Below are 25,366 nucleotides of genomic sequence, written 5' to 3'. Positions count from 1 at the left end.
CGGGCACTTTTTAAATCATGTTGCGAGACGGGAAGGGACGCGATTTTGTAAAGCATGATAAATGGCACACAACTTGATCCACCTTCACGCGGCAAGCTACTGCAGGCACGTTGCATGTTCCAACGCGCACAGCATTCAACAAAAACTACACTGTGCGCCGTGTTTGACGAGTCACGACAATTTAGCCGAGATCGCGATAATACGCAAACACATTACTCGCGTGCCCCCAGTACCATGAACAAGCATGACGGCAAAGAGAGATGCGTTCCTTTGATCACCTCCAGTTGATATGTAGGGTCGCCTTGTATCTGCACAAAATGCGTAATATGAGAAATTAAGACATCCAAACGTTATTAGAGAGTAAATGTAGATGATTGGTAGCTTTACGAGCGATAAGGAACAATTGAACAAAAAAAAAAGCAATCACGCCCCATTCCACTGCTGCGAAGGTGGATTACCAACGAAGCGGCTCAGTACACAAGTGACACAGAGCTTCGATCAAAGGTATGAGCAAATGTTATGTCTCTTGAGCGGTGACTGCGGTCATCCCGAAGAAAGACACACGCACACACACTTTTATATTGATCGGCGGTCTTGATCGGCAGCATACATTCGCGAGGCACGCATGCGCTTTGAACGACGACAAAGAGAGGACGGTGCGAGTGTACATATGGCCGACGCGGTTCGCACAGCGCAAATCTTTGAGAAACCCTTACTATCTACCTGAGAGTCTACTGATCTTGAAAATGGTGCCTATTCATAACTAATCTACTGAAAATGCATATCCAAGTGTAGGACGTATAGGCTTTTGCATAGAATGAAGCGATTTTGCATAAAATTCCGGAACTGAGTTTTTGCACACGCAGATTTGTTAACGGACACGAAAAATGAATAGAACCCTAGCCATAGACAGCTTCGCTGTAAAAAAAAAAAAAAAAAAAAAAAAAAAAATCGGCCAGCTTGACACTAGCGCTGCCAAGTCTGAAGAAACAGCGGAGCAGGACGACGTTCCTTAGCAACTACGTGATGTAGGCTTAACGTGGCTTAAACTTGGCTTTTCTATGCAAGGTTGGGCTATAAGGCAAGGCTTGGCTAGGGTAGCTAGCTTGGCGTTGACGCTTTGCTTGACTCTCGCGTTCTCGGTATTCCGGATCGGCTCGGCGACGTCGCATATCGGCGGCTTTGTTGGCGAGGTAGGCGGGATCGGCACGAAGACGGCGATTCCTTTCCCGCGTGGCTTGAAGGCGCTTTTCTCGTCGGGCGGCCTCTTCCGGCGTCAAGGTGCGCTTAGGTTAGAGTGACCTAGAATATGGGAGAGTGTCCAAAGCGCCGCGCGAATGCATGGGAGGAGCGAGTACCTTTTTGTGTGAACTCCCGCGCCGCGGCGCTGCTGTACCGGACCCGTGGGCTTTCTCCGCTGCGGAAGCCGCGCCAAGGCGGCGGGCGTCTGCTACGAGCCTGATATTTTGGCTGCTATTAGCCAAAATCGCGATAATTTGGGATATATTAGGTACCACGTCACCGAAAGGTAATACCGCAGTGACTCACCGCATAGATAACGCGTTTGCCGGCTGTGAATACGGGTATTTTGTCTATTTCCTTCTAGCTCACTTGGTCCGCGCATACGCCGCTGTTTGAGTAACGCATTCCGCGCGCTCACTTCATTTGGTTATGCGTGGAATGAGCAACGTGAACGTGCTGCAGAATAAAATAAGCTGGAGACCGCGATAATAACCAAGAGAACGTAGCAGATATGGCTAGCTCATGCTAACGCTTTTTACACTCTATCGTTTCCTTTCTTTTATTTCATGCATTCGATTTGCTTTGCAAGCCTCCATCCAGCGCTCTGTTGTTTCTTTATTAAAGCGAAATCGTTAACTGGGCTCTTGGGAAGCGGAATGTGTCTGTTGGCCGATGCCGCGGTACCAAAAATAAATACAAACCGCGTAACTCTCGCGGCTCGTTCACTTGGTATGTATACTAAAGTACAGTGTGGAAAGGCACAAATGTGTGACTAAGATGACTGATGGGTCATGACATTAGTAACTTGACATACTTGCGCTCACGTCACGATTAACGATAGCAATATGACGGGTGGTCATAAGACGACGGCCAGAAATCCCTCTGATACGATGGGTGTGACGATAAAAACGTGTTGAATGCCAATCTCGATCTCAACGTGTCGAACTTACCCATATATCATGAAGCACTGAGAGCACAGGTAAAGGGTAATAATAGTAATGATAATTTCTGGGGTTTAGCACCCAAAAATCACAATATGGCTATGAGAGACGCCGCAGTGGAGGGCTCCGTTAATTTCAGCCACCTGGGGTTATTTAACGTTCACCTAAATCTATGTACACGGGTGTTTTATGCATTTCGCCTCCATATAAATGTAAGCCGTCGTGGCCTAGAATCGAACCCGCGTCCTCGAGTTTAGCAGTACAACCTACCAAAGCCACTAAGCTATAGCACGGCGTGTATAGGTAAAGGGTACTCGAGAAATATACGCGGCAAAAAAAAAAAAAAAAGAAAAACAAGACAAACCAAAATAAATGGAACGCTAACTGTGCAACATTGTATACGTATGCCTCATTTCATAATTACGAGCAAACGTCAGAAAACGAACATGATGGATTACGTATGTGCAACTCGTCTTTCGCCTTCTTGTGTCGCACGAGTGCAAACACTAAGCCAATTTTAACATGGAAGTGACTTTAGGAAAATTTATTGCGTATGCTCTCTGGTTCGTACACAGCAAATATACTTACTGATCAATAACTACGTACTTGTAGTTACGTAATGAAAGAGGCAACAAATCACCAGAACAAACTTTTCATTGTTTGCTATTATTGAAGGTAACTATTTTAGAGATATGTAGAATCAATAGCGATATTTGTAGTGCATCAAAGAGAGTAATTTTTAGGACGATTTTCCACTCAATATAATGCAAGCACAAACATCGTCACGCGCCATGAATGCTTGTTAGTTTACGTAAAAAAATCACACGTTACGCAATAACTATGATATAATGAGAAGTTACATGGTGGTAATTTCAGAGAGGATTCACGGATTATTAAAACAAGACTATTGCAGTAATAACTTTTTTTACTAACATAATAACTAATAATAATTTACTAACAAATTAGTAAATGGCTAGGCCAGTAGTAGCTACCTATTCATTTCAATGTAGAAAAAAATCTTTGTTTAGCTATTGGCTGGATCGAATGGCTTTTCTTTCGAATGTGTGAATTGGAAAAAAGCTTCGCTCGCGGTGAACCTTAAGGTAGATCATGCGCGAAGTTTGTATTGAAGAGATAGCGTACAGCAAGAATTGTTCGTGTACGTAATCTCTGAAACGAAATAAGACAACTCTATTTCGGCGTTAGGGCCGTCTTTGCTCTTTCTCTTGCTTCCCTTACACCTTCTCTCTCATCTCTGTTCATAATAAAATATTGTCGTGGCTAAAAAATATTCGAATAAATACATATGCATCTGGCTGTAAACCACTACTGGCCGTGAGTGAAACGCGCGTAGTGGTAAGCGAAGCGGTCACTGCACGCACGGAAGTATTTCACTTGACTGCGCGAGTAATTTACTTTTATTGCGATAGCAATTATATGGACACTTCAACCGGATTGCTGCCGTCGTCGTCGCCGTGAGGTTCCCTATAGATAAAATCTTCGCCGCGCGCCATATGCCCGAGCGGAAGCGTGCGGGGACGCGCGCTATCACTGAGAGCGAACGCACTCAATCTCCCACGCGCAAGCAAGGAAGCGGGAAGCCAGCGCCGGAGGGAGCGGGGGGGGGGGGGGGGGGGGGCGCACTTCTACTCTGCCAACAACCGCGCTCGTCGCTCGCTCGCACCGTCGCTAATCTCCACACGGCTCTGACCTTTATGCGCCGTGCATTCGCCGCTCAGTTTCCGTTGAAGCGATAGACCGCACGTACCTTCGCCCGTTGGTGCGGCGTATGCGCTTGCTCCCAGCGTTTTGACAGTCGTTGTCTGCAGTCATTCAGTGTGATCTATTCATGTTTGTTTGTGCGCGCTCACACCACGCTTGTTCAATCAGTTAGTAATAGTCGGGCCACATTTTCCAACGCACGCTACACATGCAATGCTGCCCGGGTCGGCAGTGCAGCGCTACAGGTGTGTCCCTTCGCACGCGCTGCCCACGGGAAGCGCTTCTCATCAACACCACCGTTTCACACGCGCCTTCTCGTGGTCATCGAGTCTCTCTTCATGTCGGTCTACTTACGCCGCAGCACACCTGCTTACTTACTTAATCAGCTCATGTTTACTACAATTCATATTGCTACCAAAGCCGCTCACCTTACTTCGTATGACATTGCTGTGTTGCTATCGCATTCATTGCCCTTAGGGCGAAACTGTGACATTTTTTTTTCGTTACTCTTATTCTTGCAAGCATGGTGCTACTGCCCGCGTAGCCATGCGAATAACGTTTCTTTTTTTACGTTCTTTCCTTGCGCGGGCTCATTTAGCGCGTTTCTACGCACGCACAGTTAGCGTAATACCGTTCCCGAACTCTATCACCGGAGCTAGGCCGCGCTGATGAGTTTGATACGTTAGTTTTTGCATTATCTTGCTGGCCAAACACAAAGAAACGCTCAAAAATGGGTAGGCTCCATGCAGCATCACACTGTTGAAGTTAAATAGAGTTTAAGTGCTTTGCGTGGAAAATGAACGCAAAAAACTACAGCGCGTAGCAGACGACCCTCGCTTCCCGCGCACTTCGCCAGCGCGAAAAGCCCACGGGTCCGGAGCAGCAGCGGCGCCGCGCGGCAGTTCACAGAAAAAGGCCCTCGCTGGAGCCGGCGCTTTAGGCACTCTCCCATATTCTAGGTCACTCTACTTAGGTCGAGCCATGTCTCGGTAGAGCTCAGGCGCGTAGCCAGGTCAGCCCCCCCCCCCCCCCCCCCCCCCGAAATTTTTTCGTGCTGGCATGCACCGCCGACCAAAACTACCACCAACGCCGGCAATCATTCTGGATTTTGTGTACAATGTCCTTTTCACGCTCGAAAAGACATTTCGGCACGAGCATTGCGAACTCGGGCTGGATTTCGTGACAACGCCCTTGCACCTGGAGTCACGTAACGCAAGGAGCCCCATCCGAGCACAAACTTTCAACGGCTTTTCGATAGCGAGCGGGCGCGTTGCGGCATCTCGCAGCGGCCGCGGAATATACGGAGCGCATGGATTTCAATTACGAAACTTTATGGGTGTACAGTTCTCATAAACTTTTGACGCGAAAGGTGCGCTGAAATTTCCAAAGGCATGCTTTAAAAGATTTTCAATTCTAGAACTTTATGGGCTTAATGTTCTTATAAACTTGGGCCAACATGCGCGCACTGGAACGCTCGTGTCCAAGCCGTTCCATAAATGGAAGCGCGCGCTCGCAATCTCCCACACACACGAAAATACTAAATATCACCGTGACTGTCAGCTAGCAGCTGATAATTTTCTACAAATATTTTCAGGAAGCGTGACCAATGTGATTTATCAGCCGGACCAGGGAAGGCAAAGTAAAATACGAGAAAACAGAAGAAAGTGAACGGCCTATTATTGAGGATTTTTTTTTTTTTTTTTTTTTTTTTTGCGGGCGACAAGGTCTGGCTCTCCGTGGCCACAGGGACAAGGGCCCTATGGATTTAAGCAATGCCCCTGCTGAAAATACCGGCATTTTCAGAGTGCTTCTTCGCATGCGAGCTGATTATGGAGATACATACCTGAAGAACCATTTGGAAAGTTGCCCCAGTATTGCCTCGTATTTAAGCCCAGACGCACAAAACCAAATTATAGAAATTTGTGGTGACATTATCAAAGAAAGCTTAGATTCAAAAGCAGGCTACTTCTCCATACTTCCTGACGAAACGACGGACATCGCTGGAATCGAACAGCCTACTGTTTCTGCAAGGTACCTAAACAAGTGTGCCAACGACATCAAGGGAGTGTTTTAGGTTTTAGCACCAGAATAGATGCCCATCTCTCACTGCATACGACAGCAGGTTCTATGTAAATGTGTAATTACTGCTGCAGCTTCTAGTCACCCTTCCAGTGACCACTGCCAGCGCAGAGAGAATATTTTTTTAACAAGAGTTTACTAAAAAACTACTTGCGCTCTACAATGTCTGTGGAACGCACGGTTAGGCTGGCGCTTCTATATACCCACAGAGACGTCAGCATCAACGTGACCGCTTCGCTCAACTTTCCCGCCGAGAGAAGTTTGTCCTTTAGATAGCGAAGCAGCAAAAATCAATACAAGTAAAAAGCACTGTTTCTTCAGGTCCATAAGTTCTTAATTATGAAAACGTATGACCGCTCATTAGCTATTAAAACCGCAGAATTTTTCGCCGTTTATTCTAGCAGTTAGCATCATGATCACAATTATCACGCGAATAAAAAAATTACGAGGATGCCAATAACCAATTTTGACCGACATTGCTCATTGAAAGCCCGGCCCACGCGGCATTCGCCAAAAACACTCAGATGTTGGTTAGTTCAACTTACCGCATCATCTGTGGGCTTCGTTTGTCCTTTTCTTGCCTTTTCAGCTACCTGCTTTTATTTCTTTTTTGAAACGAAGGAATACCCTCCTTTAATTTTGGGTGCAGAATAATTGTTGGCGTGTGCAGGCAGTTAAATTACACATTTTCGTACTGATTTATGCATTATTCCTCTATTATTCTACCCACATGGCACTGTCGCGACCGCTGCATGGCCCAAGTACATATCACGATTTCTGCGACCATAGTTATGTTCTTGCCAGGATCATCTGTCTTTCTGTGCTCAAAGTTTACTATCTGTGACTGAGCAACATGTTTATTAGTCGTATTTGACGCATTATATACACTGACGTTTGCTTAAATACGTAGATTTGTTGGAGACTCATACGTATTTTTAAATATCTTACTGCGAGGTTTTGTGTATACAAGCAGTGAACTTTGTTTCCAGCGACTCTTTTATTGCCCTTTAGCGAGTTGTATCTTCGCATTTCTAATATATACTTTGCAGAACTCCCACTTTTTATTTGTACTCACTGCTGCGAGTATTGCTCGGTGTAATTACAATATACGACGAGTTACAACTGCTCCTGCGCAATCGATTGCAACGAGGGATAGCGCCATTGAGGTTTCTTCCTGGCCGTTGCATATATAGAAAAATGTAAACAAGGTTCTTGAACGACAAAGATTCATCAAAATATTTGTCCTCAACTTATTCATTTCATGGCCTTTACGTTTTTCATATAAGCTGCATGCACTGCTTTGCTGGTTTCGAACTGATATTGACCCTTTTCGCGGCAATCCCGTGGGCGCTGCCATATTTGATCACGTGGTGACGCGCCCATTGCTTGCCTCAACTGCCTCCGTTGCCTCCTTGTTTACAATGGAAGTGTATGACGCCGGCGCGGCCTAGAAAACCTCTGTTTTCGGAGATATCGTAGGCGGTGACTAGGTGGACGACACGGAGCTTTGATCACAGCTTGAGAGAACATGCAAAAGCTCTTTCGGAGCTGATTGAGCTATGTCCAAATGGCGCAGGCAGTTTATATGGTGCTTCTTCTAAAAGCGGGGCTAAATATGCATTCCAAGCTTTGCGATTATGAATTCAGTCAGGATTAGTGTGTTTTGCTCTTTGTTCTTTATGCGACAAATATTTTGAAGCAGTGGCTTGTCAGTTTCTGACTCAGTGAAGTTCCTCAGTGCGGCCACTATATGATTATTTTCTGCCTAGTCGCTCGCGGGTGTGCTCAGTTCCGAATCCGATAGATTTGTTCTTGCTGCGCACAAGGCTTGAAACGTAGCTGTTTTGTACATTGTAATACCTTGTAGCAAATATATATTACAGCTAGTAACTTGCTTACTCTTGTGGACCGTCACGAAACATTCAGCTTCGACCATTGGTGCGCCATAGGTGTAGTCCGTCATTTATTGTGTGTATACAGAGCGCATATATTCAAGTGTGCGTCGATTCACTTATTCTTGATACGTCGGCGATAGAGTGGGCGTAAGTTTTCCTGCCATTTGGACAGATGTGTATAGATAACGTGTGCTATAGATAAGCTTACTATGACAGGAAGCGGCGCTACTCCTTTTGTCATTGTTTAACGAGTGGTACCCACTGTTGCCGACGTTCTGGGGATGAAGCCCTTTCTTTGAAGGTTAGTGATACAAGGCTGGCGGATGAGCAAATTTCTGTATCCTCTAGGAAAGCCGTACATCACGAAGTGCCGGTAACACGTTCGGACAGTTGCAGCAGCGGTCCGCGAACTTCGCCACACAGATTCATTCTATTCCTTAACATGTCAGTCACTATTTTTGCAGCCAACTACTGCACACGTCTTCAATCCACATTATTCAATCTAGCATGATTGGAGCACAGTGTGTTACCGAAAACTCAGTTGCATTTCCGACAGCTGATCGCACAGAAGCAAGGTAGAATCGGTAATGGTTTCGTATGCGTGCGCGGTCGCTGAGGAGAGGTATGGCAGCGCCGCCGTGAGCGCCATCTCGTTTCTCTAAAACAAAATGCTCCGCGAAAAGGGTCAATAGTTCTAAAGTTCATGTGATGTTTTCTTTACTTATTATTTAGACAAAAACAAAAAAACACGGAAGCATTGATATCAGTTATTTCTGCCACAACTTTTGGGGCATACGAATATATTCTGTTGTGAAACGATACATATTTTAATGGACAGTGCATAGCGTTCAATAATTCGTTTGCAGCATCTAATATACAATGAAATTGGCAATGCAGTTATTCTTCATGCATTTGATCCCTCGACAAATTCTATAAGGAGGAGGCCGCACTGCAACCTGAGCCCCCCCCCGAACAAAATGTCTGGCTACGCCACTGGTAGAGCTATGGTGGCTAGAAGGGGGAGGAGAGAGCAACGGCCGCGGCGAAGTGAAGCATGCAATCATGACAGCAGCGGCGGCGCTGCAGTCGCCAGCAAGATCGCTCCCCGGGCGCGGAGGCACACGGCAGTAGGTGCCGCCGGTTTCAAAGCGGGCGTTTTTGTTCGCAATTAGCGATCGCATATTTGACATAACTAGCGTTATGCTAATTCATATCGTACCTTGTTAGAAGAGGAGACAATAAATGACTAGCAGCTATCCTCTGATGAGTGGTTAAGTGTTAAAGATGCATTCGCTTCGGGCACGTCACGGCCGGCACAAAGATTTTTCGCAGGTGTCGGCCGCACGCGTTCTACGTGCTTTCACGAATCGTCGGGAGGGGAAAATATGATTTCAGCTAATGCGAAGAATATTATGCTAATGGTGCGGGTAAAGAAAGGTGCACCAATTTCTAGGCTCCTTAGGTCATATTACTGCGACTCACTGCATCCTGCTCGTCATATTGGTTAATACCAATTATGATGCTTTCGAAATCATTCCACATAAGAGTTAAGTAAACAAACTTAGTTTAGTCGCCAATGTGATGAACTAGAATGGTGGGGACCATGAAGAATACTCAAAAAGACGACAGACAGCATTTCATTATATGATTCGATATACAGGGTGTGTCAATTAACTATCATGCACCAAGATTTTTAAAATATGCAAATGCCACGTAGCTGGACAGAACCAAGGTAATATTGCTTGCCGTTGCTTCGAGATGTTGCGATAATTTTTTGAATTCCGCCTAATTACATAATTAGTCTTAATTAATCAACTTTTCAAATATTTTAATTACATATGAAAAGTGTCAATGAGAAAATTGTAGAGCAACATGAAAAACTACCGATACAGCTTTCTGTTGCTCAACACGTGCTACATAAAAGCGTTTTTCTGAGCGTGAAAGAAGCCCGCCAATACACGCAATGTGCCTCGAGCGGGAGGTCGCGCGGCAATTTTGCGTGTATTTAAGGGCTTCTTTCACGCTCGGAAAAACGCTTTTACGTAGCTCGTGTTCAGCAACAGAGCATCGGGAGTTTTTCATGTTGCTCTACAATTTTTCATTGACGCTTTTCATCTAATTATAATAATTGAGAAGTTGATTAATCAATTTTGACTAATTTTGTAATTAGGCGGAATGCAAAAAAATAATCTCAGCCACGGCAAGCAACATTACCTTGGTTCTGTCCCGCTGCCACGCATTAAGTGCTTCATCGTCATCAGGCACCGCAAAAAGGTTTTTTTTTTTTTTCTGCTATTCTAGCAGAAACATAGCCTGTTGTGCAGCCGGGTGCATAACAGTGCGTCTATCGTTTCGTGCGACTTGCTCCTGACGGCTTGGCAACGCGTAACAATATTGTCACCACAAGGAGGCACAACTGCACAGCGTGAATGCGAGCAGAAACGAGCATGGATCATAAAGAACCGAACAGAACCATGCCAACCAAGCACACTCGCTAGTTCTGGCAGCAGCCAAACTACAGTGGAGGCATCTATGATTGATGATGATGAGTTATTGGCATCCCCTTTGAAACGGGGCGGCGACAAATAGTCACCTAGCCTGCTTGATTTAATCAGGTATACTATACATGTTCTTTATCAAGCATTTTTGTATACCTCTCATTATTTTTATTTTTCAGAAATTTACCTTGTACCGCTACCTATGATTTTAAGAGATCAGGTCGTATCCATCTTTTCCCTGCTTTTTTTCCACCAGTACTCTAATCGTCTCTTGCTTATCTCTACGACTGATCTGTTGATGTTTCCTTCCACTTTAAACCCAAGCGCTTCAGGGAGTTGCACGTTACCTACGGTTCTCGCTGGGTGGATCCCGTCGCATTCCATTAGGATGTGCTTAGTGGTCTCTGGATATTTACTGCAGCATACACATGGCTCCTCTAGTTCCGAATATTTGCTCCGGTATGTTTTGGTCCTTAGGCAACCGGGTCGAGCTTCGAATCACTGCCCTTTGTGTGAAACGAGATGGCGCTCACGGCGGCGCTCCACACCGCTCCTCAGCGACCGCGCACGAATACGAAACCATTACCGCTTCTACCTTGCTTCTGTGCGATCCGCTGTCAGAAATGCAACTGAGTTTTCGCTAACACACTGTGCTCCAATCATGCTAGGTTGAATCATGTGGATTGAAGACGTGTGCAATAGTTGGCTGCAAAAATAGTGACTGGCACATTAAGGAATGTAATGCATCTGTTGGGCCAAGTTCGCGGACCGCTGCTGCAACTGTCCGAACGTGTTACCGGCACTTCGTGATGTACGGTTTTCCTCGAGGATACAGAAATTTGCTCATCCGCCAGCCTTGTATCGCTAACCTTCAAAGAAAGGGCTTCATCCCCAGAACGTCGGCAAGAGTGAGCACCACTTGTTAAACAATGACAAAGGGAGTAGCGCCGCTTCCTGTCATAGTAAGTTTCGCGCACGTTATCTATACACATCTGTCCCAAATGGCAGGAAAACTTACGCCCACTCTATCGCCGACGTATCAAGAATAAGTGAATGGGCGCACACTTGATTATATGCGCACTGTATACGCACAGCAAATGACGGACTCCACTTATGGCGCACGAATGGTCGAAGCCGAATGTTTCGTGACGGTCCACAAGAGTAAGCGAGTTACTAGCTGTAATATATATTTGCTACAAGGTATCACAATGTACAAAAAAAGCTACGTTTCAAGCCTTGTACGCAGCAAGAACAAATCTATCGGAACTGAGCACACCCGCGAGCGATTAGGCAGCAAATAATCAGATAGTGGCCGCACCGAGGAACTTCACTGAGTTAGAAACTGACAAGCCATGGCTTCAAAATATTTGCCGAATAAAGAACAAAGAGCAAGACACACTAATCCTGACTGAATTCATAATCGGAAAGCTTGGATAGCTTGGAATACATATTTAGCCCCGCTTTTAGAACAAGCACCATATACGCTGCTTGCGCCGTTTGGACATAGGTTAATCAGCTCAGAAAGCGCTTTTGCATGTTATCTGAAGCTCTGATCAAAGCTTCGAGTCGTCTACCTGGTCACCGTCTACGATACCTCTGAAAACAGAGGTTTTCTAAGCCGCGCCGGTGTCATACACTTCCATTGTAAACAAGGAGGCAACGGAGGCAGTTGAGGCAAGCAATGGACGCGTCACCACGTGATCAAACATGGCAGCGCCCACGGGATCGCCGCGAAAAGGGTCAATAAACATTATTTCTCTGGTTCTTTCAAATTGAAAAACGTGAAAACACGGAATTTACGCAATATAGAAAAGTTTATTATTCCTCGCGTGTGCACTCATTACGGAGAGAGAACCCGCAACTTTTATGTACCTTCAAACTTTAACAAATTCCGCGTCAACGCAGAGCACGTTGTAACACAAGCAGACGAGTGCTTGAGTGTAGGGATAGGTCCTTGTGCATTCTCTTTCTGTTGCCTATTTTTATAGTAACAAATTTACCAACATTCCAATATTACGAACAACATTTGTTCACCATGACATTAAAAAACTTATCGATGACGGGACCTGGGTAGCCAATTGGATAGCTCGCCCGCCTGACGTCAGTTGGGCCAAACGCGTCAGTTGGGATGAGGTGTCTGAAAACTCAGGGGAGCGGCGCCGTTGCGAGTGGTAGCAATGCACATTTGTTATAAATTACATGCTTTAAGCGCAGCGCTTAAATCTGTCACTTGATGAGAAGGGCCTACCGTAACGACTCAGTACGCTTTTACAAAGTCATCAAAAATTGTTTCAGGGTCCCTTTAATCTTCATTAGAATACGAACTCATCCGTGAAAAGTGCAAGAAGTCGCAGAAGCTTTGTAATGTTCAGCCAATGTTATTTTTCGTAAGTTACAGTTTTCTTTAAACTTGGAGGACGCTGAAGCTTCGCCTTTAAGAGTGGAACATGATAGCCTTGCGCGAGCTGATTCCAAGTTTAGCGTGCAAATTACCTCATGTGATCACCCCACCTAACTTTCTGCCGTCGTCGACTGTGCTTCCCTATCCTTGGTATTTATTCTGTAACTCCAATCGTCCACCGGTTATCTGCTCTACGCCTACCCAGCTCCATTTATTTTTACAGCGCAGCTGCCTATGACTAGGATTTCTTTGTGGCGCCGACAGAAAGCAATGGTGGGCCGATCCCGGCGGCGTGCAGGGCAGAGGCTACAAGCAGTGACTCGTCGCTAGCAAAATGGGGTTTATGTGTTAAGAATTATCTTTTCTCGTATATTCAAATGACAATCCAACGCTATCATGTAGGTAGTGTGCAAGTTTACAAATTTTCTGACGCATTTTACTTTGATAAATTCAATTAGTTCAGTAACGCCTATGCGTCACGCCTGCGTGGGTGTGGTCCGGGATGATTTTTTCTGATGGACAACGCCGCCCGACACCAAATATATTTTCTTTCCTACATGGGGCCCTTAACGCTATCGCGTTAAATGCCACATGCCAACACAAATGCCAGCACCACCCAAAAGCGAAAAAACAATTGGCATGCTATGCCAATTGTTTTTTTCAGCCCCGCGTAAGCTCGCTGGGCTCTGCCCGAGGATTTGTGCTGCTAAGAAGAAGAATCCTGGAGGATGCGGCAAAAAGCACGAGCCGCCCTACGTAAAATGCGTGGTTGGCGTTGTGTACGAAATTCCGCTATCATGTGGAAAGACGTACGTAGGGCAAACTGGCCGGTGCGTCAACGTTCGTGCAAGGGAACATGACCTGTCGATTAAAAATAATGAGAATGCGCATTTGCCTGCGCACGTCCGGCATTGCATGTGTGTACCAAATTTCCGAGGCATCAAAACTTTGGGCAAATCCGTGATACTACTGCCCGTGAACTATTGGAAGCATTTCATATTTCGTCAAAAGGAGATGGCTGTATAAGTGATACATCAATTTCTTTAGAAGAAACTGAAATGATGTTCTTGCGCGGCACGTTGTAATCTTTGAAGTGTGTCATCTGATCACCACTGTTGTACATACGTCACTGAGAGTATATATCGACAACGCAGGAAAAAACAAAGTCAGTAGAAAGTTTGCGCTCGTCCGCGTCTATTACTGTGTCCGTGTTTTGTTTGCGCATAACCATTGCAAACTTAACCGGAAGGAGAACAAAGAAAATAATGGCCGCTAGAGCGTCCGTCCTGTCGCTGGTGTCGCTTCATCCTATTTGGCGCTCGTAAAGATCTTCCGATCGTACTCATCTGTACTGCTTCGCACGCATAGTAGATGCACCATCTCATCTTTCATGTAAAGGACGATGAAATGTGTCGATTTGCGATAATATAAACCGCTGAAAGCGAAGCTACATAGTTGAGCTGCTGCCGCCGGATAGACTCGTTGGACCAAATCTGGCAACAACAGCACTGTGTTACCTGCACGCGCTCCGGCGGTTGCGGTATACTTTCCAGTAGAGAGTACTAGAATATGGTTGAGTGGGACGAGCGGCTGGTGGCGGCGCATGCTTTGCAATGAGGCGCCCGACGTGGAAGAATACTGTGGCGGCGCTGCGATCGACGTGGATTGGACCGCATGAAGGTCGCGCCGTTGGAAACTGCTGGCCATACTGTTCGACAGAGTCATTCGTACTACTTCGTTCATATGCGGAAAGTTTTCATTTTTCCGGGGAAAGCCAGACCAGCTTTCGGAAACCTACTCATGTATATATATATATATATATATATATATATATATATATATATATATATACGCTTTGCACACAATTTTCTATCCCTCGCTTTCTGGCGAAAGCAATTCCGTATTAAATCCAAAAGCCACAAGAGCGACCCATTGTCTATGCCACTTTGTCTATGTCTGCTTCTCGATTTTTCCTACTTTCAAGTTTGCTGGAATTCTCCAAGTATAACCATGTTCCAACTAGCCCAACAAGCCACTCTCATGAATTGTGGGTGCACTGATGAAGGGCGAGCAGGGATGGCTGCTAACTTCATGCGCGCTGTCTTCCTTGCCGGGCTGTCATTCCGCGCCCTTAGTGTTGCAGAGTTAAGAGACAGAGGTCATCGCAGATCACTCACAGAGGCCGTCAGTAGTGGACATAAAAATAGGCAGATAATGATGATGAATCTAATTTTCGGAGTTGCGGTGAATTGCGCGGCTATACGAACCGTTCGCCTCCGCTGCCGGCGTTCTTCACAATGCTTGCGTTGTGAAAGCGAGTGCCCGAGGTCATCCAGTGAGGTATTTACAGGTTTACATGGTCCGTGTATTACACTATGCTTGCTATTTTAATTTTGGGTGAACAATTACTATAATTTCTATGGCCACTATAACTAACGTATATACTAACATATAGTAAGGGCCGCGCTTTTCTGTCGCGATTTTGACAGGCCTTTCATAGGACCGGGCCATTTGACCTCATTTTTCCAACTACGAGCCGTAAACCTCCGTGATCGCCTCCCCTCGACATTCAGTAGCGATGCGCGAAAGTACGCTGCGCGTGACAATTCACTGTTGAGCCCGATCAGAATCAGCGCACGTAACGCGATTGCTTCTCGGTTGGATGTCTTTTTTTTTTAATATTGGCTGTCAAGTTGGGGGTGCAGCCCTTACACGGGTGTGATCCCTACACGGATTTACACGTTAAGAATCTTCCTTCGTGTAATTGTCTTCTACTTTGCTATCACTAATACTGCTTCGCCTTCCCGGCCAAACTGCACTCTTTTTTTTTTTACTACTTTGAGTCCGAGTATAAGCGCTGCTGCGCATCACTTCTAGACTTCTATTTATTCTGATTTCGAGTGAATCCGGCTTGGTATCATTTCGGTTACTGCGTGAATTCTATATAAAAGGTGTTTCAGCGAACACTTTCCAAAATATGTAAAGGTTGCCTGGGGCAGATAGCACAATTCTAGTTCATAAGCTCGTCTACTCGAAGAGGCAGACATTACTTGCACAAAAAATTGAAATGCATAATTGTCTAATTAACAAAATTAACCAATTAAGTTTTTAGCTAATTACCTTATGGCCCATGTTGCAATTTGCAAATTCTAGCTGTGGAGTTCAGATCCACTTGGGACTAATTGTCGGGCTGACACCAGTGTCGAGATATTAATTCTCTAACTTTTCGGAGAAATGTAGTGGCGTGCCAGTCACTTTCTGAACATAACGTCGTTGTACGCAACGAAGCACAAAAGTATGAATAGATATATAAATTATGGGGGTTTACGTGCCAAAACCACGATCTGATTAAGAGGCACGCCGCAGTGGAGGACTCTGGAATAATTTAGACCACCTGGGGTTCTTTAACATGCACCTAAATCTAAGTATACGGGTGTTCTAGCATTTCGCCCCCATCGAAATGCAGCCGCCGTGGCCGTGATTTGATCCTGCGAACTGATGCTTAGCAGTCCAACAGCATAGCCACTAAACAACCACGGCGGGTGAGGGCAAAAGTAACTGGAACGCCAATGCATTTCTCCCCAATGTTCGGGAATTAATATCTCGAAACTGGTGCCATCCTGAGAATTACTTCCTAGTGCATCCGCCTTGCGAACTCCACGGCTAGGAGGAGGAGAAGGAGGAGAAAAAGAGAAGGCAGGGATGTTGACCAGAAATGCGTCTGGTTGGCTACTCTACTCTGGGGGACGGGAAAGAGGGAATAGAAAGATGAGATAGAGAGAGGACACAGTGAGCTCGCACACGCGCGCGGAGGGCATGAGCAATTCAAAGGCGTTCAATTAGGCCAGTCGTCCTCAAGAAAGACAACAGTGCCTTCACCGTTTTGTGGGCCGACGAGCGATGGGGACGGTCTTCAAGGAGCACCTGCACGGACAACGGTCGATCGTCAAGTCGTCGCAATGCGTTCGATAAAGTTTGTCTTTCCGACTGAAATCGATCGCAGTGATCGGTTCCGGTCTACGTTCTGGGACAATGTGTCGTCGTCCTCTTTTGCGGACAACAGTACCGGCAGACCTGACGAGAAGCGAGGCCGGCATGGTCCGCTACAGTCAGTTGCTACTGGTTCCAGCCATGTGGCAAGCACGACAATTCGGAGTGGCTGTGCCCTCTAGTCATTCAGGGCATCGCCATCCATTCACAACCTATCCAGCTGTTCCTGTGATGGTCCTCGAAGGTCTGAGAAGAGGCGGGGAGGACTGGTCGCGGTCGCACCACCCATAGTGGTCAGCGGAACATCCTTGGAGGGAATCTCCTGCACGGCTAGTATTTGTAAATTGCAACATGTGCCATAAGTTAATATGTTAAAAGCCTAATTGGTGAATTTTTGTTAATTAGTCGATTATGCATTTCAATTTATTGTGCAAGTAATGTCCGCCTCTTCGCGTAGACCAGCTCATGAACTAGAATTGTGCTATCTGCCACAGGCAACCTTTAAAATTTTTTGTAAGTGTTTGCTGAAACACCCCGTATTTATGGCCTCTGCATACAAGAGGAAATGTTTCCATCCCTAATGCGTAAATGTTGTAAATAATTAGAAGAGCCTTTTCTCTCTCTCTCTCTCTTTTTTGTCGCCAGTCGTTAGCATTGTATACTGGAAAGAGAATAAATATTGAGACACATATCACTGACATGCTTTTCACACGCCGTTGATAGAAGACTCAGCCGAAACGATCACTAAAGTCTGCAGATTTTTTTCAGGGTCAAAAAAGCACGCAAAGTAATTTGAAATGAGAGGAACATACATCAACATATTCATTCTATAGGCATAGGCTATCGATTCAGTTGGCTACCTCCTTGTCTTTAAAAAAATAATAAACTTTGTCCTGTGTATAAATTTAAATATATTGTGTCTGTGCATGGTGTTCTCAGCAGAAATTTTAAAAAATGTTGAAGTGACGAAATACGGATGAGGTATATACTGCCTCTTGTGCTTCTAATGCGCTTGTTTTCCTAATGTCAGGATTTGCCGAAGTAAAGCTAAATTATAAATTAAAAGCCGTGCACATCCGTGCCAACAATGATGCCGTAAGCTTGTAGTCACCACAAAGGTGAAAACGTAGAGGCAACGCAAAGGAATCCTCAAATTATTTTATTTAGTAATAATGCAGGTCAATACTTAGGCCCAAGCAGGAGGGGCATTACAGCAAGCAAAAAGGAAAATACAGACCGGCGTAAATAATGTTGCATTACATCAAGCAAAAAAGAAAATACAGACAGGTGTAAATAACGTTGCATAAAATGAACATTATGCATAAAAAGAAGCGGGGATCACACTACGACATCACTAAAATTCACAAAAATGCTTTTCCAATGCAGCCATGAAATCATCTGACTCAAATACACCAATGGGAAGTGAATTCTACTCGCTCACCGTTCGGGGGAAAAACCGTACTTGTAGGCGTTTGTTCTAGTGAAAATTGGCGCGAGAAAATATTCGTGACCGTGTCGTGTTCTTCTCGTAGTAGGCCGACATACAGAAGCGGGTAACGCCATATTATTTTTTCCAGAAAGAGTATTGTGTAGTAGTACAAGGCGATTCATTTTTCTGCGTGTTTGTAGTGTCTGTATTCTGTTTTGTAACATTAATCAGGACGGGGAATCTGTCCTGGCATATTTTTCGTATATAAATCTCACAGCTTTTCTCTGAACTCGCTCCAGTTCTATGATGTCCTTTTTAGTATGCGGGTCCCAGACTGCTGCAGCATATTCTAATTTGGATCTCACTATTGCATTGTAGGCTAACATTTTAGTTCTTATAGGCGCGTGTTTAAGCTTTCTCTTTACAAACCACAGTTTCTTTAATGCCGCTGAGCAGATATCCGATATATGTGTTCACCATGTGAGTTTATTGGTGAGAGTAACGCCAAGATAATTATATTTTTCCACTTCGGTGACAGCTCTGTTTTCAAGCTGGTAATTAAATTTGCTGGGAAATTTCTTTCTTGTTACGCGTAAAAGTACGGTTTTTTCCGCATTGACCTGCATTCCCCAGTTCGGACACCAGTCAGAGATTGCTACAAGGCATCTCTGCAACACATCATGATCATCATGGGACACAATTTCCTTGAAAATAACACTGTCATCAGCGTATAAACGAATAGACACATTAGCAGGAATAACATTAATCATATCATTGACATAAATTAAAAATAACAAAGGCCCTACCTTGTGGAACTCCTGAGGTGACCTGACGGGCACTAGAACTACAATTTCTAACTTCAACAAACTGTTCCCTATCTTTCAGGTACACGCAAATCCACTGTACAATAACAAAAGGAAGTCCAATTTTTTCTAATTTATATATTAACTTACTATGGGGAACCCTATCAAATGCTTTGCTAAAGTCCAGAAAAAGCACATCTATTTGTCCGGATAAATCAAGTATTTGGGAACGTTCATGTACGGTTGTTACTAGTTGAGTCACCGTGGAGAGTCCTTTTCTGAAACCGTGCTGAAAAGGTGATAGTATGTTATGATCTTTCAAGAACCCTTGTATGAAACCAGCGACAATATGTTCCAATAGCTTGCAACTCGTGCTAGTAATAGATACAGGCCGGTAGTTTGAAACTGCGAGATAGTCTCCCTTCTTGTGTACCGGCACAGCCCGTTCTCGTTCTTCAAGCAGCATGTATCTCTCGTGTGTATGCACTGAAACTCAGCCGCAATGTGGCGCTGCGGTGACCCGAGCCGCAATAATGGACGGTAAAGCCCCCGACGGGTGGAGCATGATATATAAGGGAAAGGGGGACAAAGCCGACATAAACAACTCTCGTCCCTTAACAGTGACGTCAGTGGTTTACAGGGTGGTGATGCAGATTATAAAGGACAGACTGCAGGCATGGGTGGAGAGCGAGGAGGTGCTGGGGGAACTACAAAATGGGTTCCGAAAACAAAGAAGGTTCTATTCTAGAAGGCTATTCTACAAGGTTCTAAACAAATACAATCTGTTCTCATTGACGCAGCGTATTGAAATAGCAGAAAAGGAACACAGGCCCCTATGGCTCGCATTTCTGGATGTCAAGGGAGCGTATGACAGTGTAATCCAAAATGATTTGTGGGACATACTGGGCACTCTAGATGTGGAAGATGGAGTAAGTAATCTTTTAAAAGATATCTATAAAAGTAACAAGGTGCTTATAAAATGGGAAAACAAGGTATCTGGGCCTATAGAGATACAGCAGGGGCTTAGGCAGGGGTGCCCTCTGTCACCTCTGTTGTTCATGCTGTATTTACAAGGATTAGAGAAAAAATTAGAGAGGAGCGGACTTGGATTCAACCTTTCCTTTTTCAAGCAAGGAGAATGGATTAAACAGTCATTACCAGGACTGATGTACGCGAATGACATTGTACTTATGGCTGACAGCAAGGAAGACTTGCAGAGATTAATGGACATCGCTGGTAAGGAGGGAGATAGCTTAGGTATAAAGTTTCGTAAAGAAAAAATTGACAGTCATGATTTTTAATGATAATCAGGGCAGCGAGCATAGGATACAGGAGGTTACGCTGGAGGTGGTGTATAAGTACAAATATCTTGGAGTGTGGATAAACAATGGGGCTGAGTACCTAACGGAACATGAAAAATATGTGACGGCTAAAGGTAGCAGAAATGCAGCTGTGATGAAAAATAGGGCACTGTGGAAATACAATAGGTACGAAGTGGTGAGAGGGATTTGGAAAGGGGTAATGGTCCCTATAGTTTGACTTTCGGCAATGCGGTCCTGTGCATGAGATCAGAGGTTCGAGCAAGGTTGGAAGTTAAGCAGCGAGGGGTAGGTAGACTGGCTCTGGGAGCACACGGAAACACACCAAATCAGGGGGTACAGGGTGACATGGGATGGACGTCATTCGAGGGCAGGGAAGCCAGCAGCAAGACCGAATTTGAGGAGCGATTGAGAGAAATGGCAGAAAAGCGGTGGGCAAGGAGAGTTTTCAGTTATTTGTACATGAGGAATGTTGAAACAAAATGGAGGAAGCTGACCAGAAAACTGTCAATCAAATATTTGGACTGCAGGAGGGGTGCAAACCAGGAAACAGGGGTTAAGAAAAGGTTAAGGAAACAGAGAGGGGTCTGTGGAAAACAGGGATGTAGACGAAATCAGCACTGGGAACATGCCGAACTTTCAAGCAAGAAATTGCCAAAGAAAATATCTATGATAATTCTAGGGGAAGCTCTTTGTTGTTTGAAGCCAGGACGGGAGTATTGCGGACTAAGATGTACCGAGTCAAGTACCGAGGTATAGACACGTTGTGCTGTGCGTGTTGAGAAGAGGAAACGGCTGAACACCTCATACTTTTCTGTAAAGGGCTTAACCCTACAGTGCAAAGCAACGGGGCTGATTTTTTCAAAACATTGGGGTTTAGGGACAGTGAAGGTAAAATAGACTTTAAGCGGGTAGAAATAAGCAAACAGACGTTATCTGATTGGTGGATAAAATCAAGGCAGGGTTGAAATTTCACCCACCACAGAGTACAAAATATGTTCATAGTCGTGGCTAGGTGGCGTATGGCACCGCCCGATTTAAAGGGTTCAGCCTCATCCATCCATCCATCCATCCATCCATCCATCCATCCATCCATCCATCCATCCATCCATCCATCCATCCATCCATCCATCCAGGAACCATATCTGTGGTTATGCCGCAGCAGACGATGCATGCTTGTCGCTGTGTTTCGAAGGTGTTTTGCGGTGTGCCCTAGCCTTCTGGTTCTTCGTGTGTTGCATGTTGTGTTGTTTGTTTGCAATACTGGTGCGCTGGAAGTTTTATCTACGAATACGCGCTGTATAGACTTGGACAAGTGCCCGCCTGAGCACGTTGTAGCGTGTCGAGCCGGTATAGTCAACTGCGCGGTCTACGGTTGCTGCAACCGGTCAAAAAACATGCCCAACGATGAGAACTTTCAACCAATAGGCTTCTATGTCGTGCCTAGAGTCAAACTAGGTCAGCGTCTTAAGACAGCGGATCTATCGTCAAGGCGCAGAGCTATCTGGCTAAGCAGAATTCCTCGGAAAGACCTGGACGAATCGGCGACGCATTACCGTGTTTGCGGGGCGCATTTCATCACAGGTAAGCACGGCACCGGCATTAAAGCTTAGTCGTCTTAGCGCCATTCTATGCGTGCAGTGCTGTAACTAAAAATGGACTATATTTTTCAGGACGACCAGCTTATTTGATGGATGAGGCAAATCCCGACTGGGTGCCGAACCTAATCTCGGCTACAAGTCAACAACGCATGCTGGAAGAAGCGCAAGCGACAGGTGCGAATAACTGCAGTAGGGTTTTCACTTGGGTTTGTTGGTTTTCCATTAAGACCGTGTATCATTGCGCGCGAAACGACATGGACAAAAGAGGAACACGTATAACACACACGAAGCGCATCGTGTGTGTTATACGTGTTCCTCTTTTGTCCATGTCGTTTTGCGCGCAAAGATACAAGGTGCGAATAAATTTTGTACGCCGTTAAACAAGTCATTATGAACCAATTTGTTCCAGGTACACGCGACTCAAGCAACGGAAGCGCGCGAGTTCTGCAGCCAGCGCATTTCCATTAAAGCAACGACCGGGGAGCGCGAGCACAAACGCGGCGCCCATCGCTACAGGTACGGCAGCAGAGGAAAGTTTTTTCGGTATGACGGCGTTACTTCACGCTCATATCTTTTTACTTCGTTCATTCGCATTTTGCACTGGACGTTTTGCTTTATTAAACTGTGTGTACTGCGTCCGTGTAGTTTAAATACACGAGCCAGCATGCATTACTTCAGTGCGCAACGTTAAAAAAAAGGGGGGGGGGGGAGGGGGCAGCAGTGCTGGGGGCACTGTTCAGTTTGTCTTCTTGCTTTCTCATAAATTGGTTTCCATTTCTTGTACAGGTGACGAAGAAAGCCCCTCTTCAGAACAACCGGCAGTGCAACACCTCGCAGGTCATGAAAGTAAGCTATGCAAAAATTTAGTCATTCGTACTTAAGCGAGTATGGAGCTATGCTGGAGCATTGCATTTTCCCATTTATGCTTCAGTGTTATGTGCTCAAGGACGTTTGAACTTCGCCCATGAATTCTCCCAGCTGATCCCATACCGCATTTGACGCTGTTTACAGTAAAGGTGCAACATCTACAAAATGATTTGCAAATGTAGAAAACATTTAGCGATGCCGTTCAGACCTTCACATGCAAGCAAAGCTTTTTGTTGCATCAGTTCCACTGAAGACTGATTTTTTTCAACTAGTTTGTTTCTCTTCTGCACGTTCTCATTTTGCAGCTCCCGAGGAGCCTTCATGCTTGGAATGTTCAGCACTACAAGACAATGCAGCCACAGTTCAGTGCCACCTGCAAGTGGATCTGCAAAATAACCAAGCTTCTGCATGTGAGCATCGCACAGTTTTGTTTCTGGGGCTTGCAAATTCCATTTTCCTCCATGTCTTTCTGATTTGGACCCAAGTGGTATGAACAGATGTAAGGGCATTAATGTACTTGTTTAAAACACAGTCCCTTAATGTGGAAATGAGTTAAAATATATAAAGAGAGATCACATTGTTGGTGTGGGTGTGACATCTACAGTACATGTAATATGACCATTATGGGTGCAAAAAAAAAATAGGGACGCATTTTCGCTTGCAGTGCCAGCTAATTGTACAACAAACAATTCAGTCTGAAGGACACATTCAAGGCACTTCATTAGAATCATAAAATAATCATGTAAAGGTGCTGAAATAAGCAACAGCATTATACATTCAGTGTTGACACCAGTGCTTTCCCTTTCATGCAGACATCACACATTCAATTTATTGTGCAGGCATGACAGACAAAGAGGTGACAGCTGACCTGCTGTCAGCCCACATCTCTTCACTGGAGGAAGAAAACCGCCGCCTTCAGCATGACCTGGCTAGTGCACACAGCCGCCTGGCAAAGGCAGTCCCTGGAGACAGGAATGTGTTCCGCAGCAACCCAGACATTGTTCTGTTTTACACAGGGCTGCCAAATTATGCAGTTTTAGAGGCTGTTTACAGCCTAGTTGAGCCTCATGTAAGGCATACATTACGAAACCGCCTGAACAAATTCGAGGAAATGGTCGTTTTCCTAATGAGGTTGCGGCTTAACCTCCCGTTGCAAGATCTTGCATACAGGTATTTGATTTGGGGCAACAGCCATACCTATATTCATTTGTATTAACCTTGGTGCGCCATGCAGAAGTGCACACTTGAGTATGCAATAACTATGTTGTGCTGGTGAACTTTATTGCATTAGCTCAGATAAAACTTACTGAGGCATATAACAACTTGGCAGTTTTATCTTACAGGTTTGGCATTCACCAGTCCACAGTAACGAGGACAGTAAAAAGGTGGCTTGATGCTGCTTACATTAGGCTCAACAGTCTGATCAAATGGCCAGAACGTGAAGATCTTCAAAGAACAATGCCAATGGTGTTTCAAGAAACATTTGGCAAGAAAGGAGCAGTCATTCTTGATTGTTTTGAAATATTTGTGGACAGACCTTCATCCATGGAACCAAGATCATTAACATGGTCTACGTACAAGCATGGGAACACCGTGAATTACTTAATTGGCATCGCCCCACAAGGTGTAATTACATACATATCAAGAGGGTGGGGCGGACGCACAAGTGACAAAATGCTGACAGAATCGTGCGGCATTCTTGACAATCTGCTACCTGGCGACTCTGTGCTGGCAGACAGAGGTTTCTTGATCTCTGATGCTGTGGGAATGTGTGGAGCGAAGCTGGAAATCCCAGCCTTCACCAGAGGGAAGCCACAACTTACAGCATACTCTGTTGAGGCCACTCGTAGGCTAGCAAATGTTAGAGTTCATGTAGAAAGAGTTATTGGGTTAGTCAGGAACAAGTACTCCATTCTAAAAGCACTCTTCCCACTGAATTTTTGGAAGCGAAGGTGTTTGACGGCAAAAAAATCAGCGGACTTGACAAGGTTGTATTTGTGTGTGCTGCGCTTACCAACCTGTGCGACTCTGTTGTACCATTTGACTGACATGTGTCCTTAGTGCAAAGCATCTAATAAATGTGCAATACCATTTTTCACTGCTTCTTGCAGTCATTACAAAACCATTTCCGTGATTTTGGTGCCCTCTTCAAATTAACACACTGGAAATGAAACCATTGTCGTGTGCAATGCTTCCCATCACACCTAATCATGTCACCATACTCTGGCTGTTGACAGTAGCAATATTTATCGTTCTGACTGCCTGCACTTTGCTCCACTACTGCTTCTTCAGCAGTAGTGCAATAACAGAAACAAAGTTCAGGCAGGAGAGCTCGCTCAAAGTACAATGCACATTTATCCACGATTTTGTTGCATAACTCCTGATCAAACATTACTCTTTCAATAAAAACATCTTTTTGTGTCCATACTACAAAATCGCAGTAGCTTCTTTTACAGAGAAACATCTGCATCATTACTTGCTTGAAGTAATGATGGTTTCTGAGCAGCTTTGCATCATTGCCATCAACTACAAGGTACGATCGTTGCCGCTCTGGAATTTCGTGAACAAGTGCATCTTTT

General features: G+C 45.0%; 1 protein-coding gene across 1 annotated transcript in view; it reads left to right on the top strand.

Annotated features, from left to right (window-relative positions):
* LOC119433844 (uncharacterized) overlaps positions 1 to 24,544 on the top strand; it is a 53,093-nt gene extending 28,549 nt beyond the window's left edge. Inside the window, exons 4-9 of the mRNA XM_049659063.1 lie at positions 22,019 to 22,094; positions 22,330 to 22,463; positions 22,707 to 22,766; positions 23,093 to 23,197; positions 23,627 to 23,957; positions 24,523 to 24,544. Of these exons, the coding sequence (XP_049515020.1) occupies positions 22,019 to 22,094; positions 22,330 to 22,463; positions 22,707 to 22,766; positions 23,093 to 23,197; positions 23,627 to 23,957; positions 24,523 to 24,544 (728 nt within the window). The remainder of the gene's footprint in view (positions 1 to 22,018; positions 22,095 to 22,329; positions 22,464 to 22,706; positions 22,767 to 23,092; positions 23,198 to 23,626; positions 23,958 to 24,522) is intronic.
* The last annotated feature ends 822 nt before the right edge of the window (positions 24,545 to 25,366 follow it).

This window comes from Dermacentor silvarum, chromosome 11 (genome assembly GCF_013339745.2).
Source record: "Dermacentor silvarum isolate Dsil-2018 chromosome 11, BIME_Dsil_1.4, whole genome shotgun sequence".
Classification (NCBI taxonomy): Eukaryota; Metazoa; Arthropoda; class Arachnida; order Ixodida; family Ixodidae; genus Dermacentor; species Dermacentor silvarum.
This window is presented reverse-complemented; position numbering and strand designations above follow the sequence as displayed.